The sequence below is a fragment of the Penaeus vannamei genome, chromosome 2 (genome assembly GCF_042767895.1).
Source record: "Penaeus vannamei isolate JL-2024 chromosome 2, ASM4276789v1, whole genome shotgun sequence".
In the NCBI taxonomy this organism is placed as follows: Eukaryota; Metazoa; Arthropoda; class Malacostraca; order Decapoda; family Penaeidae; genus Penaeus; species Penaeus vannamei.
The window spans coordinates 50,966,985-50,981,984 of NC_091550.1; the positions used below are offsets into that span (position 1 = coordinate 50,966,985).

The following is a 15,000-nucleotide window of genomic DNA, read 5'->3' on the forward strand; positions in this document are numbered from 1 at the left end:
GCGTCTGGGGTGAATGGCGAGGGAGGGAGGCGCGGCGGCTGACGGATGGCTGCTTGGCCTCGTTTTCGGGAAGCGGCCCGGGAGGAGGAGCCCTCAACAGCTTCGAAGCCCAGGTCGAGATTTATTCCCCGTTTGGGAGGGATTACTCGAAAGGATACGGCCATCCGTCTTCCCTGCTCCTCTGGCTTCGGGGCGTGGCGGCTTGGGAGTTACTGGGAAAGTCGGCTTATGAAATGGGCATCGTCGGCGGCCGTCGTGGGTATTGGATGCCCCGGTCAGAGATCTATTCGGCGTTGGAGTGATCGCTATTTGCATTGTGAGTGTATCTGTCAGCGTTGTAGTGTTGAAATCTCGCGTCGTGGGCAAATACGACGGATCCTGCTCGTTCCTTTTTTATCTTTTGTTGTTGCTATTCATGTGTTTGTTATTGATGTCAGTCCCTCGTCCGATGAATTACTTTAGGGTGTTTAAAGAGAGTTAGGATGTAGGAAGGTACGAATGAGAAAGAATATCTTCCCAGTACAAGAGATGTGAAGATATTCATTCTCATTCATACCTTTCTACATTTTTTTCAAGATGAATACGAATCAGAGTTAGGATGTTCAAACCAAGGGGTATACTGGGAAGGAAAGGGAGTTAGATAATTATTGAAAGAACGACCCGAACATCGGCTTTGTGATGTCCAGTTTTGAAAGCAAGATGTTCGTGATTGTCCGGGTCGATGAGGGGACGACGAGGAGGGGCGAGGATAATCATTCGCGGGCTGAAACAACAAATAAAATGGGTGGATTGGGATGTCATTAACTGGCGGGGGTAATTATCGAACTTTATGGGATTCGGCGGGAAAAAGGACAGAGAAATAAAGGGAGTATCGTGCATATTTGCATGTCATGGAGTTCGACTCTGGTGATTTGTTCGGGATGGGAAAGGGGAATAGCGAAGGGGGAAAAAAGAGGAAAGGGGGAAGGGGAGGGAGGAAAGAAGAGGGGAAAATGGCAAAAATGGATGAAGAGGGGAAAATGTGCGGAAGAGGGGAAAGGAAACAGCGAAAGGGTATGAGGAGGAGGGCATGGCGAGAAAAAGAGTAGTAATGGGAGAAGAGAGGAAGTGAGAACGGAAGGGATAAGAGGGAGGAAGGGAGGAAGAGGACACAGCTTGGCAAAGGGAGGCGAAGAAGCAAATTAATATACCGTAATAGGGAAGGAGAGGAAATGAACTAGAAAGAGGACATGACATGGCAGAGGAAGGGGAGGACGTGAACGAGGTGGAGGACATGGCATGGCAGGGGAAGAGGAGGAAGTGAACTAGAAAGAGGACATGGCATGGCAGGGGAAGAGGAGGAAGTGAAATAGAAAGAGAACATAGTATGGCAGGGGAAGGGGAGGAAGTGAACTAGAAAGAGGACATGGCATGGCAGGGGAAGAGGAGGAAGTGAAATAGAAAGAGAACATAGTATGGCAGGGGAAGGGGAGGAAGTGAACTAGAAAGAGGACGTAGCATGGCAGGGGAAGGGGAGGAAGTGAACTAGAAAGAGGACATGGCATGGCAGGGGAAGAGGAGGAAGTGAACTAGAAAGAGAACATAATATGCCAGGGGAAGGGGAGGAAGTGAAATAGAAAGAGAACATAATATGGCAGGGGAAGGGGAGGACGTGAACTAGAAAGAGGACGTAGCATGGCAGGGGAAGAGGAGGAAGTGAACTAGAAAGAGAACATAATATGGCAGGAGAAGGGGAGGAAGTGAACTAGAAAGAGAACATAATATGGCAGGGGAAGGGGAGGAAGTGAAATAGAAAGAGAACATAATATGGCAGGAGAAGAGGAGGAAGTGACCGAGAAAGAGGACATAACATGGCAGGGGAAGAGGAGGAAGTGAAATAGAAAGAGGACATAATATGGCAAGGGAAGGGAAGGAAGTGAACTAGAAAGAGAACATAATATGGCAGGGGAAGGGGAGGAAGTGAACCAGAAAGAGGACGTAGCATGGCAGGGGAAGGGGAGGAAGTGGCCGAGGAAGCGGGCCTGGGCCACGGCGAGCGAGCGAGGGACGGGCGCGGCGTGGGGCGGGGGGGCGGGGGGGTCAGTCCAGGACAGGCAAGGGACGCGAGGCCACACTTCTCTCGCCGTCACTTCACCCTCCACTTATCCACTTACTCGGCCGCCCTCAAGTGGTATCGGCGGGTCGTTGTGGGTGGGGTAATTGGCGGTGGTTGGCCCAAGTGGTCGTTACGCCAATGGGTACTTTATGGGACCGACGAAGCTAATTTATGCGCGACTCGCAGAATTACCGGGATGGAAATGGGTCGTTAGCGAAGTTTTAATGTGTAATAATTTTTATATGGGGGGAAGGGATGAAAAGTCGCAGATGTGATTTATTATATAGATATTTTTGGGGTATTTTTCTTTTTTTTTATAAAGAATACACTTCCGCGTTCTCCCTCCCATTCCCCTCCCCCTTCTCTCTCTGCCCCCTACCCCCTATCCTATGATGTTGACCCATTATTCTGGTTTGTTTATGAAGCTTTGACGGAGGATTGAAAAAGGTAATTTATTCCCAGGGCGATGCAGGCGAACGGATTTTCGCGGAAGGGAAATGCAGCGGTTGGTATTTTTTTATCATTTGCGGCGTAACGGTCGGCCAGAGGGTTTTCGGGCTGTGCTTTCGGTTTGGTGTGCTTGGCGATCAGTGATATGGCGCAGATACACGCACAAACGCGCATAAGCACGCACATGTACACAGGATCTCACTTACTCACTAACTCAATAATTCATACAAACAGTACACACACACACACACACACGCACGCACGCACGCACGCACGCACGCACGCACGCACGCACGCACACACACACACACACACACAAACACACACACACACACAAACACACAAACACGCACACACACATAAAAACACATACAAAATGTACACAGATAAAAACACATACAAACACACGCACTAAACACACGTACACATAGTAGACACACTATACACACAAACACACACACACACACAAACACGCACACACACAAACAAACACACACACACACACACACACACACACACACACAAACACACGCACTAAACACACGTACAAACAGTAGACACAGTATACACACAAACACACGTACAAACAGTAGACACAGTATACACACAAACACACGTACAAACAGTAGACACAGTATACACACAAACACACACACACACACACACACGCACACACACACACACACACACACACACACACACACACACACATACATACATACACACACACACACACAAACACACACAAACACATACAAACACACGTACACACACATACACACAGTATACACACACACGTACACACAGCATACACACAAACACACACACACAAACCGTGCATTATCATGGAGATATTTGCATGAGCACATTTTCATGAAACATTTTACGATTTTCCACATGTTGCGGCGCGAGAGACCGACACAAGACGGATGTTAACGCTGATTTGTCGCGGTGATTTCTTGCGAGTGTTTTTGTTCTGTTTTTGTTTGTATTCTTTGCTTATTTTCAGTTTATTTGGGCGTCAAGTGCGAATAATTATGTAATGGGTTGAGCTGTTATGAATGTTTGAGTTGAGTAAAGTCTTTGTGTTTGTTTGTTTTTAATGAGGAAGGATTTAATAGAGCTTTCGATGTAGTCTTAAATGGGTTTCTGAGAGATTTATGAAACGAATTGTATTTTATTCAGCTTCTGAAGATGTAATATTCATTTTTGTTTTAGAGAGAGACAGATTTGGTAATGGGTTAATTGTCATTTATTCATGTGTATTCGGTCGTGATAGTAATCGCGTTTCCACTTATTTTGTTGTTTGGATTACTAACTTGACTTCCGCCGTCGTAATGCGATCGGAAACAGACAGACGCCAACAACCCCGCGAACATTAAGACGTCTCCCCATCGGAAACTTTATTGAACGTTGCAACTCCCAAGATGTAATTGTGGCAATTTCCGCTGATATAACAACGCAAGCACACTGATTTAACATTTGTAACATTTTAGCGTCACGGTCCCCCTCCGTGGATCGAGAGAAAAATGCTAAAAATACCGACTTCTGGATCGTTACCATCAGCGCGTCGCCGCGATCGCCCGGGATTTGTCTCTCTGCGGCCGTGAGGAGCGTCGCCGCCCCGGATCCCCGCCGCAAAATTATCAATGAGCCGTCATTTGGCGTCCTGGATCGGCCCCGGCCCTTCGTCACTGTCTCCGGAGCGCTAGGGATGTCGTCACACTGGAGCGAGACGCCGGGGATATCGCCTGATTACGGTGCTTAGCGCTTTCGGCTTCGCGGGGTTCTGTTGAGCAAGACAGCTGATTTTTTTTGTTTTGTTTTGTTTGTTTTTTTGTTTTACGGCAGCAGACACCGCCACGCGAAATACAAGTACGCTGTGAGACCACTCTAATAACAGTGATTGTGCAGAGACGTATGGTATAACATTACACAGCGTTGTCGTTATATCTCAAAATAACGTTATGGCATTACGATTTAATATCAAAAACATATCCAATGGAGCCTCGATGACGGGCCGAGCATCAGACAATAGCAGTATCGCTGTATCTGCAACGATATAATACACACTAATCCCACGTAACTTTCCTAATCGTAGTGTATTTATGTATTTAAGAACGTGTCTTGAAGGAAGTATCTTTGATTCTCATGCTTGTAATTGCAGTGTACATGACGAGGCGAATTGACAGCATTTGAAGACTTACGGAATAATTGGTTTACTCGCCAATGCGCGTTCGATGGCGGAGTGTGAGGAAAGTGCCACGTGTCAATTGTATCCCGATGTACGTGTGAAAAATTAAAAGGTTTTGGGGTATTTTGTTATTGCACTTTCTTTGAGATTTAAGAAATGAGTGATGATTGACTGGTAGTTTGTATTTGTTCTCTGTTTAATACGTTGTTGGATAATTTTGTTGGCGTTATGATAATTATATTTTGTATTAGGATATATGATATGTTATGATAATTTGTTAACGTTATGATAAGGATTTCGAATATTTTCATTTTGTTTTGATGTCGCTGGATAGTAATGAAAGTATTTGATAAAGTAGCAATATTAGGATGGCGATAGTGGTGGTAGCAGAAGCATATATTATTTAAAATCACTTCAGTGTTAAGTATGATAATAGTAATAAGTTGATGATAACGCTGATAAAGATCATTATGATTATGATTATGGTGATAATATTGACAATGAGGATAATGATAAAAGTAGTCATAATTATAGTAATGATAGTAAATCAATGGTAAAAATGATCGTAATGATAATAATTACGATGTTGATAAAAACGATATTCTTGATAATGATAATAATAATAATTATGATAATGATGATAGTAATAATAATGAATATTATAATAATAGTAATGATAATAATGATAATAAAAATGATGTTAAGAACGATAATAATGATAATAATTAATGCATTTATATTCATTTGATAATGACTATGATTGTGATGATAATTATGATGATGATGTGATGAAAATCGTGATTATGATCGTGATTACAATTATAATGAAAATAACAATAAAAAACACAACAAAATATATTTACTAAAGGAATGATATTAACTTCCATGATTATCAAAATGAGACTTATGATAGCAGTCTATTGAAAATATCCGTTTAAAAGAACTAAAAATAATTGCAGTTGATACGAAGAAGAAGAATATTAACTAAGAATCGTGTTCATGACCAAGTGGGAGTTTGGTTTATGAAAATGTAAAATGAAAAATTATGAAAGCGCAAATACTTTCATTAGTAGAAAAATAAGCTAAAGAAAATATATAGCGGAGCAAAGTACCAGTTAATGTTATTGGCAATAATGATAAAGATAATTTACCGTAATGATGATGATAATGACGTTGATAAGGATATTGTAAATCATACTGAATTGGACAGTAACGATACATGAGAATCTAAACGAATTTGAGGCAGAAGTTAGTAATACCTTTTTAAATTTAATACGCAGTGATAAGAATATTATGAATGCATTAATCGATATAAATCAGATAGCTCAGGAAATTTATGATTCATTTATGTAAATCTCATTCCCCGATATGCGAATGTTGTGAATTGATTAACCGATATAGATCAAATAAAATGCCATATATGGGAGGCGGGTGTTGTTTACTGTTTACATCCGATGTTGTATGTTGTAAGCATGCATAATGAGGAATTTTATGAGGGTTGTATTCGTGGTTGTTATCTTGGTACTAGTCAGTTGTATTATGGTTATCTTATTTTTTGAGTTATAGTAATGACGTAATGTTAATTCTTTTACTTTGAACGAGAATGGGGATAATTGTAATGATAATTGTGATGATAAGATGATAATAATTGTAATCATAATGATGTTGATTCTGGTGGTAATAATAATAGTGGTGATGATAATAATCATGATGAGCATAATTATAAATAGGATAAGGATAATAATGATAATAATCATGATGATGATGGTGATAACAATAATAGTGATGATGATGATTATTATTATTGCTATTGTTATTATTATTATTATTATTATTATATTATTATTAGCATTAGCATTAGCATTAGCATTATTAGCATTATTGTTGTTATTATCATCATCATCATCATCATTATTATTATAACTGTTGTTGTTATTGCTATTATTGTTATTATCATCATCATTCTAATAGCTATTGTTATAATAATAATAATAATTATTATTATTATTATTGTTGTTGTAATTTTTATAATCATAATGATAATAATAATAATAATAATAATAATAATAATAATAATAATAATAATGATAATGGCATCTGCTATTATTATTATTGTTGTTCTTGTTGTCATCATTATTGTTATTGTGGTGATGATGATAATGATAACAGGAATATTGATATCGATTAAAAGAATGACTATAGTAATAATGATAATAAGGGTAATCATACTAATAATGATGATAATGATAAAAATGTTGATGATAATAGCAATGATAATGGCATGATAATAATGGTGATGATGATAATGATAATAGTAATATCAATGATAATGAAAGTAATTATAATGATAAGGATGATAGTAATGATAATAACAATGATGATAGTAATGATAATAAGAATGATGACAAATAGTGGAGTGGCAATGATGATGATAATTTGAGTATGATACTGATATCAATAATAGCATGGTTACTCTCTCCATCCGTGCTATCTCTCCTTATCACTGATGGTAATATTACCAGCATTTTTATTACTGTTATGATTGTTTTTGAGAAAAGTATTTTCTTATTGCTATTATTACCAATTGCTATTGAAGTTATCACCGTTAGTAATACACTATTTATTATTATTATTAGAAACGTTTTCACTGCCTTATGTTTATATGAGGCTTCTTGGTAATATCGCATTTGATTTAGTTATTGTTGTTGGCATCACTGGCATCAGTTGTGGCAGCAGTGTTGGTTGAGCAATATTGTGTATTGTTTAATGAGGTTCGGGTTGTTGACGTTGTTATTGTTATTATATCATTATTGTTATTTTAGTAGTAATATTATTATTATTATTATTATTATTATTATTATTATTGGTATTATGATAACTTTAGTATCATCATTATCATTATCTTGATCTTCATCATCACCACCACCACCAGTATCAATAGCATTGCTATTTCTGGCTATAATTATTTTTAATGTTGTTATTGTTAGTATTAATATTATTATTATTACCACTATTCTTATAATAATAGTAATGATAATAATGATAATAATAATTGTTATAATTATTGTTATTATTGTTATTGTTATTATTATTATTATTATTATTATTATTATTATTATTATTATTAAATTTGTAATTTTCATTGTTATTAACATTATTAAAATCAGAGTCATTGATTTTATTGTTTTTATTGTTGCTATTACTATTATTATTATTATTATTATTATTATTGTTGTTATTATTATTATATTAATATCACAGTTATCATTGTTTATGTTGTGATAATCCTAATTATTATCATTATCATTATCGTCGTCATCATTACTATTGTTATTGTTATCATTATTATTATCATCATTATCATCATCATCATTATCATCATTATTACTTGTATTTATATTTATATTTACATTCCTCTTGATATTAGTTTTACTATTGCAATTACTATTACTTTTGCTTGTATTATTAGCAGTCATCATCATTATCAGTATCTTTATAACTATATCATTATCATAATGAATTACATCATTAATCTTAATTCTATTATTATTATTACTGAAATTGTTATTATTATTATTATTATTATTATTATTATTATTATTATTATTATTATTACTATTAATTTTACAATTAAAATAACTTTTACTATTACTTTTACTTTTACTATTAGCAACCATAATCATCATTATCTATATATCTATCTGTATCATTATCATAATTACTGACATCAACATTATTATATTGCTATTGGCACGAATGTCATTGTCATCATCAGCAAAATGGTTAGTGGTATGAGTTGTATTTCTATCATTATCATCATTATAATACTTTATAGTAAAGAGTGATATTTTTATTATATTTTATTTTTATATTTATATTTATATTTATATTATATTTTTATTTTTATTATTAAAGGGATTATAGAAAAAATATCTGTACTCAAAATGATGAAATTAATTATAATTAGGATTTGAATATATTATTTGTTCAACTGTTTTAAGTGATAAGCACGATTGTTTAAAATGACATTTTTACTTTCTGATGCTATTGGTAAGAAATTATGATAGTGATGGGGATAATAATAACATTAATGACAGTAATGATGATAATGATAATAACTGTAATGGTAGCAATCTTTATAATTATGACTTTCGTAAAAAAAACAGCAACACTAAAAGTAACAATAATAACAATGATTATATAATCATATAATAATAATGATAATATTTTCATTATTATTATTATTATTATTATTATTATTATTATTATTATTATTATTATTATCATTATTATGATCATAAAAATAACAATGATAATAATAATAATAATAATAATAATAATAATAATAATACTTATAACAATAGCTATAAAATGATGATGGTGATGATGATGATGATGATAATAGTAATAATTATAATAGCAATACTAATCTTAATAATTGTAATAATGATTATTATTATTATAATGATTATTATTATTATAATAATGATAACGATAACTATAATGATGATAATAATAGTAATAATGATGATGATAAGACTGATAATATGATAATGGTGATAATGATGATGATGATGTAATAATAATGGTAATAATAATTATAATATATGATAAAAATTGTGATAATGATAGTAATAATAATTATGGTACTAATAACAGCAACCACATGGATAACTGATAATGGTAGTGATAAAGTGATAATGGTAATAAGAATTATCATAGTTATAACAATAATAATAATAATTGTTAATTTGGACGATAATAAAGATAATGAATATGCTGACAAAACAATTGTAAAACTAATAATAACAATTTTAAGAGCAATGACGAAAGTGTTATTGTTATTATTATTACTATTAATATGATATTGATAGTGCACATAAAGATAAATAATTATAATTCGAATTTTTTTTTTGTTTGTTATTATGATATATCATAAGAGTCGCAAATGATGATGCTGGATAAAAATGTTCGTAATAATAATAATAATTATTATTATTAATGTCGTTCTTATTATTATTGTTGTTGATACCTTTTTTATTGTTATTGCTATCATTATAATTTTATTATTATTATTATTATTATTATTATTATTATTATTACTATTATCAGTATCATTACTACTACTACTTTCATATTACTAATTATGGTGGTAATAGTAATAATAATAACAATAATAATAATTATTATTATTATAATAATAATGATAATTATAAAAATAATAGTAATGGTAATAATGATAATGATTGTAATGATAACAATAATGATAGGGATAATAATGATAATAATAGTTATTATTATTATTAGTAGTAGTAGTAGTATATGGATTTTATTATTGTTACTATTATGATGATGATCATGATGGTGGTAATGATGATGATGATAATATAGATAGCAATGGTATTGGCAATAATAATGATGTTGAAAATAATATAATACTAATGCATAAGACGTAGGAATAATTGTTGAAGTTGTAATTGCAAGAAAATTAGGGAAAAATCAAGATAACAGAAATAGTAATGGGATTTGCATTAATGATAAATTGTGATAAATGGTAATAACAATGAATGATAATAATTTATAATAAATGGTGATAACAATAAATGATAATAGATTATAATAAATTATAATAACAATGAACGATAATAAATTATAGTAAATGGTAATAGCAATGAATGATAATGAATGATAATAAATAATAACAATGAATAAAAATAACTGATAATAAATAGTAAGAACAATATGCAGTTTCATATAAGAATGATAATAATAGCAGTGATTTGAGAATATTGATAATGTTAACTTTATTTTAAAAACAATATTTGATCAAGTAGCAATGACAATAAATTATTAGTGAATTAATAATAATAGGATAATAGTAATGATATCAATAGTAATGAGTTTGAAAGTAATTATTTTATTTTTAAGTGGTTGAACCAAAAGGTAGGAACTGCATTAGTTAAAAATATATATAGTGTAAAAATAAATAAGCGTGTGTTAAAAGAATGAAAATGTAAGTTAAATAATGTATAGACATAGGTAGAAAGAAGCATTTACAAAATTAAAAGTAAATTGCATAGATAATTTTTTTAAAGTTTGAAATGTAATATATAGAATAATAATAATTTGTGGCTCATGAATATTCATGATGATTATTAAGAATAAAATTAATTCTAAGACCAGGCACAGAATTCTAACAGTTTTAGAAAATATTAAAAACACGAATTTCATGTGTTGATGATAATGCTTGTGATACTCATAATGATAACTGACCTTACAACCATTTAGTATTTGAAATATTACCGGTAAAAAAATCATTATTTTATCATAATGATTACACCATTCATGTGTAGATGTATTTTTGTAAACAATACTTTGTGGTTCTTATTGTTCCTCGAAATAATACTTTCATGGATTCAGACTTTTTTTTTCCAATATGTTTTCAAGCCTTTGTCTTTCACATAAAGGTCACCCTTTTTTGGTTTTTATCCATAGATATTTTTTTTGTCTTAGCTTGGGCGTGTAATGGCCAGAGTGCTCTAAATAAGTCATGGAAATTGAAGATTACAATTATAGTTAGAATCAATGATGCAAGTATATAAGTGGTTTTACTTTTTTTATAATGCCAGTTGTTTGTTTTTGCTGACAAGATATATTGTTTTAAATTTTGGGTGATTGTCCTGCATAATTTCATGCTTAGATCCAGATCTATGATTATGTTTGTACATAATTTCATTTCCTATTGATTAGTGGCAGGCTGTTGGGCGTCATTCAGTAGATGACTTACAAGAGCGTATCAGGATCTGTGAATATTATGAATGGTGAAATGAAAATCTATCTCACATTGTTCAGTTGTATTTAACCAAAGTTCTACACAGTTGTACAGACAATAAATAAGGTATTGGGTGACTTAGAGAAGCTGAGTCTAGGCAGCAACTTGTTACTGCCACCGGAAACAGTTTGCTTGGTAAGTACAAGACAATGTATACCTGGCCGTAGCCACACCTGACAAGACACAATTAGAATTACTTTTACTAGTACCATAGTTAGACATTACATTATAGAGTAACAAAATAACATTTCAAAAAAAGTATTACTACATTGCTAATGAAATATTGACTAAAACAGATCTGCACCTAAACACTGACGACCGAAAAGAAAAAGAATATTTCAAGGAATACATGACCGGCTGTCGCTATAAGGGCAGCTCGAATATGCTAGGCCTCCAAAGTGTCCAAAGTCTATGGTGAAGCCCACCTACTTTTTTTTTAACTAGTTGCAGTCTACTTATTTTCCGTATGTGTTGGAGTACAAGTGAGTGTAGTCACGTTGGCGGTGTTTTCGTCACTGGGGGGAGTGGTGGTGGGGGGTGGAGGGGTGGGGGGTCCTGCACGTGGCGTCCTCCTCGCCTTCGGCCTCTCCTCCGGCTGCTGTCACTGTACCAGACCGCATGTCCTCCTCACAAGCACACTTACGCACTAACACATGTAAGGTCTAAAGGGAAACGTTAAATTGACCAGATTACTATTTACAGATTGCTAACACTCGAAAACTAAAAGTTATCACAGCTGTAATAAAATCAACGCCGTATAATGACGCACAGCGCACATAAATAAAATATATATGAAAGTATTTTCGCGAACTAGAAGCCACTGGTATAAACTTAGATGTCCGACGTGGTATAAGACCTTCAGCACTATGGTTTGGCACAGAGTTTATTTACATTATGTACATTTTCGCACTAGCACCTGCTTGCCACCTGTGCCGACGCTGATGATAGCATCACTATAAGTTTATTATCCTCGCCGGCGGCCGGGAAGTCCTTGGAGGCATCGGGGGAGGCGGACGCGGAGCCTCACAGCTTCTCCAGGCTCTTGGAGTTCGTGAGGAGCTCCCGCGTGAGTCTCCACGCCTGCTTGGCCGCGGACTCCAGGGAAGGGGGCGACGCTCCGCGCAGGAGGTTGATTGACGGGAGGAAGTAGTGGGGGCACCGGCGACACTGCAGGCAGGTAATGAGCTGGAGGAGAATCCCCACGAGGCGGTCGCCAAGCACGGTCTCGTCCCAGTCCGTCTCCCGAGGGTGCTTCTCGCATTCGTACAGCACGAGAGTCTTCACCGCGTAGGCCGGCACCGGGTCGCCGGGCAGCTCCAGGTGGCGATCCCTCAGGGTTTTCAGAATGGCCAGACACCGCTTGCGGCTGGCGCCGTACAGGAGGCGATTTTCAGCGTCATTGAATGACAATGCCCAAGCGTCGCCCTCGAGGCCCCCGCCGTTCTTCCCGGTGCCAACTGCCGACTCTCTGCTCAGCAGATCGAATCCTTCTGTCTTGACCTCCGCCACGAGACTCGGCGGCGGCCAGGGCACGTGCGGCGACGGCCAGTGGGCGGCCGACCTGGGCCACACGCCCGAACACTTGAACGCCGGTGTTATTTGCACGGTATAGCGGTCGCGCACTCGCAGCCGCACCTCGCTCGTGTCCCCGACCATCCTGACGGAGTCGCGGTAGGTGCACTTGTCGACGGCCTGCGCCACGAGGGTGTGGAGGCGCGACCTCATCTTGCGGGCCGACAGGTAGCCCGACGCCGTGATGAACTCCACCCACAGCGACATGGAGCGCTTCCGGCCGTCGCTGAGCTTGAGAACCGCGCTGCCGGGGATGCTGCCGTCGTCCACGAAGTTGAACTCCCCCATCTGGTTGAGGTAGAGGATGACCTCGAACTCCATGGGCGAGACGACGTTGAGTCCCTCGAAGCGGCCGTTGACCTCGGCCAGAGAAGAGATGACCCGCGGCTCTTGCACCTCGACTTCCTTCAGCACATCTTGCACGACCTTGACCACTTCCCGGAGCGTCTTTGCAACAGCTGCCCGCCGGGCGGCCACGCGCTCCGCAGAGTATTTGTTTACCTGGTACAGCATGCGTGACTGGGCACCTTGCATGTCCGCCGGCACCAGCATCCCCACACACGAGCAACCGCTAATGGACTTTGTGCTTAAATGAGGTAAACAGGAATATTCCGAAGGTGGAAGAAAATCAAGTGGTGTGAGAATAGCGTTGAGGTGGTGGAGGTGGCGGGGGGCACGTGTTGGTGGCACCTGCTTGGCACTCGGTGCAACGGGGCTTCCTCGCAACCTCACGCTGCTAATTACTGATGCGTGAGTTGCGCCTGCAGGAGATGCAATGTGGGCGGAGCCAAAGGGCCGCGCGCCGCCCATCGCCCCGCCCTTCTGTCACGGCGCCGCGGCAGAAACAGGACAAGGACAGAACATCCATCTTGGCTGGCCGTCAGGAGCCGCGACCTGGCCAGGCACTAGCGGATCGATGGCCTTATGACTGTTGTCACGCGGTGGCGGCTCTCAGGTACTAGGTTATACGAGGTTGACTGGTTGACTGACTGTCTACCTCGCCGCGACGGCTAGGCAGGCGATTCGTTTTTTATTATTATTTTGGTAGTACGATGATAAAGCAAATTAACACTGCTGAAGGTACTCAGTTCTGGTGAGCAGGTCCCTAGTGAGTCGCCAGGTCTGAGAGGCACCCTGAGTGAGGCTCTGGCGAGGAGTGCCACGGAAGAGGTCCACCTGAGGCAGGAAATAGTGCGGGCACCTACGGCACAGAAGGCAAGAGATCAGCTGGAGAAGGATGCCATTGATGCGGTCCCCGAGGCTGATGGTGTCCCACTCCCACTCGTGTGGGTGTTTCTCGCACTCGTACAGCACCAGAGTCTTGAGCACGAAGGAGCTCACGGGGTTCCCGGCCAGCTCGAGGTGCCGGTCTCTTAAAGTCTTGAGGATGGAGAGGCACTTCTTGCGGCACCCTTGTGTGAGGAGGCGATCCTCGGCCTCGGTGAACACCATCACCCATGTGTCGCCCTCGGCCGTGATGGCAGCCTCCTGCTTGTCCTTGTCCTTCTCTCGAGCCAGGTGCGAGCAGTCGCGCGACACGAGGGTGAAGCCAGACATCTTGACTTCGGCGGCCAGCTCGACGCCGGGCCAGGGGAGGGACAGCTCGGGCCAGTGAGCCGCTGACCTCGGCCAGATGCCATAACACTTGAATGCTAGGACGAGGTCGAGAGTGTAAGTGTCACGAATTCTGACCCGAACCTCTGACGTCCCCCCTACCATCCGGAGCTGGTCGCGGTACTGGGACTTCTCTACGGCCTGGGCGACCAGGGTTTGGAAGCGGGCGCGCATCTTGCGTGAGGACAGGTAACCTGAAGCCGTGATGAACTCTACCCAGAGCGACATAGAACGCTTTCTTCC

The 15,000-nt window shown here is 38.1% G+C and overlaps 3 protein-coding genes across 3 annotated transcripts in view; 1 reads left to right on the top strand and 2 right to left on the bottom strand.

The window, feature by feature from the left end:
- The window catches only part of rg (A kinase anchor protein rugose), a 390,768-nt gene that overhangs the window by 276,127 nt on the left and 99,641 nt on the right, over positions 1-15,000 (top strand). The gene's annotated exons all lie outside the window — the stretch shown is intronic.
- On the bottom strand, positions 11,579-13,953 carry LOC113820938 (protein mab-21-like 2). Its single transcript, XM_027373309.2, has one exon. The coding sequence runs from the start codon at positions 13,951-13,953 to the stop codon at positions 12,595-12,597; it is 1,359 nt and encodes a 452-aa protein (XP_027229110.1). The 3' UTR covers positions 11,579-12,594.
- The window catches only part of LOC113820939 (protein mab-21-like 2), a 1,125-nt gene continuing 333 nt past the window's right edge, over positions 14,209-15,000 (bottom strand). Inside the window, exon 1 of the mRNA XM_027373310.2 lies at positions 14,209-15,000. This exon is cut by the window's right edge and continues 333 nt beyond it. Coding sequence (XP_027229111.1) covers positions 14,209-15,000 — 792 coding nt within the window.

Bases quoted from the DNA above. Each gene is read 5' to 3' on its own strand.
- LOC113820938 (XM_027373309.2), bottom strand. From the start codon at position 13,953: ATGGGCGGCGCGCGGCCCTTTGGCTCCGCCCACATTGCATCTCCTGCA.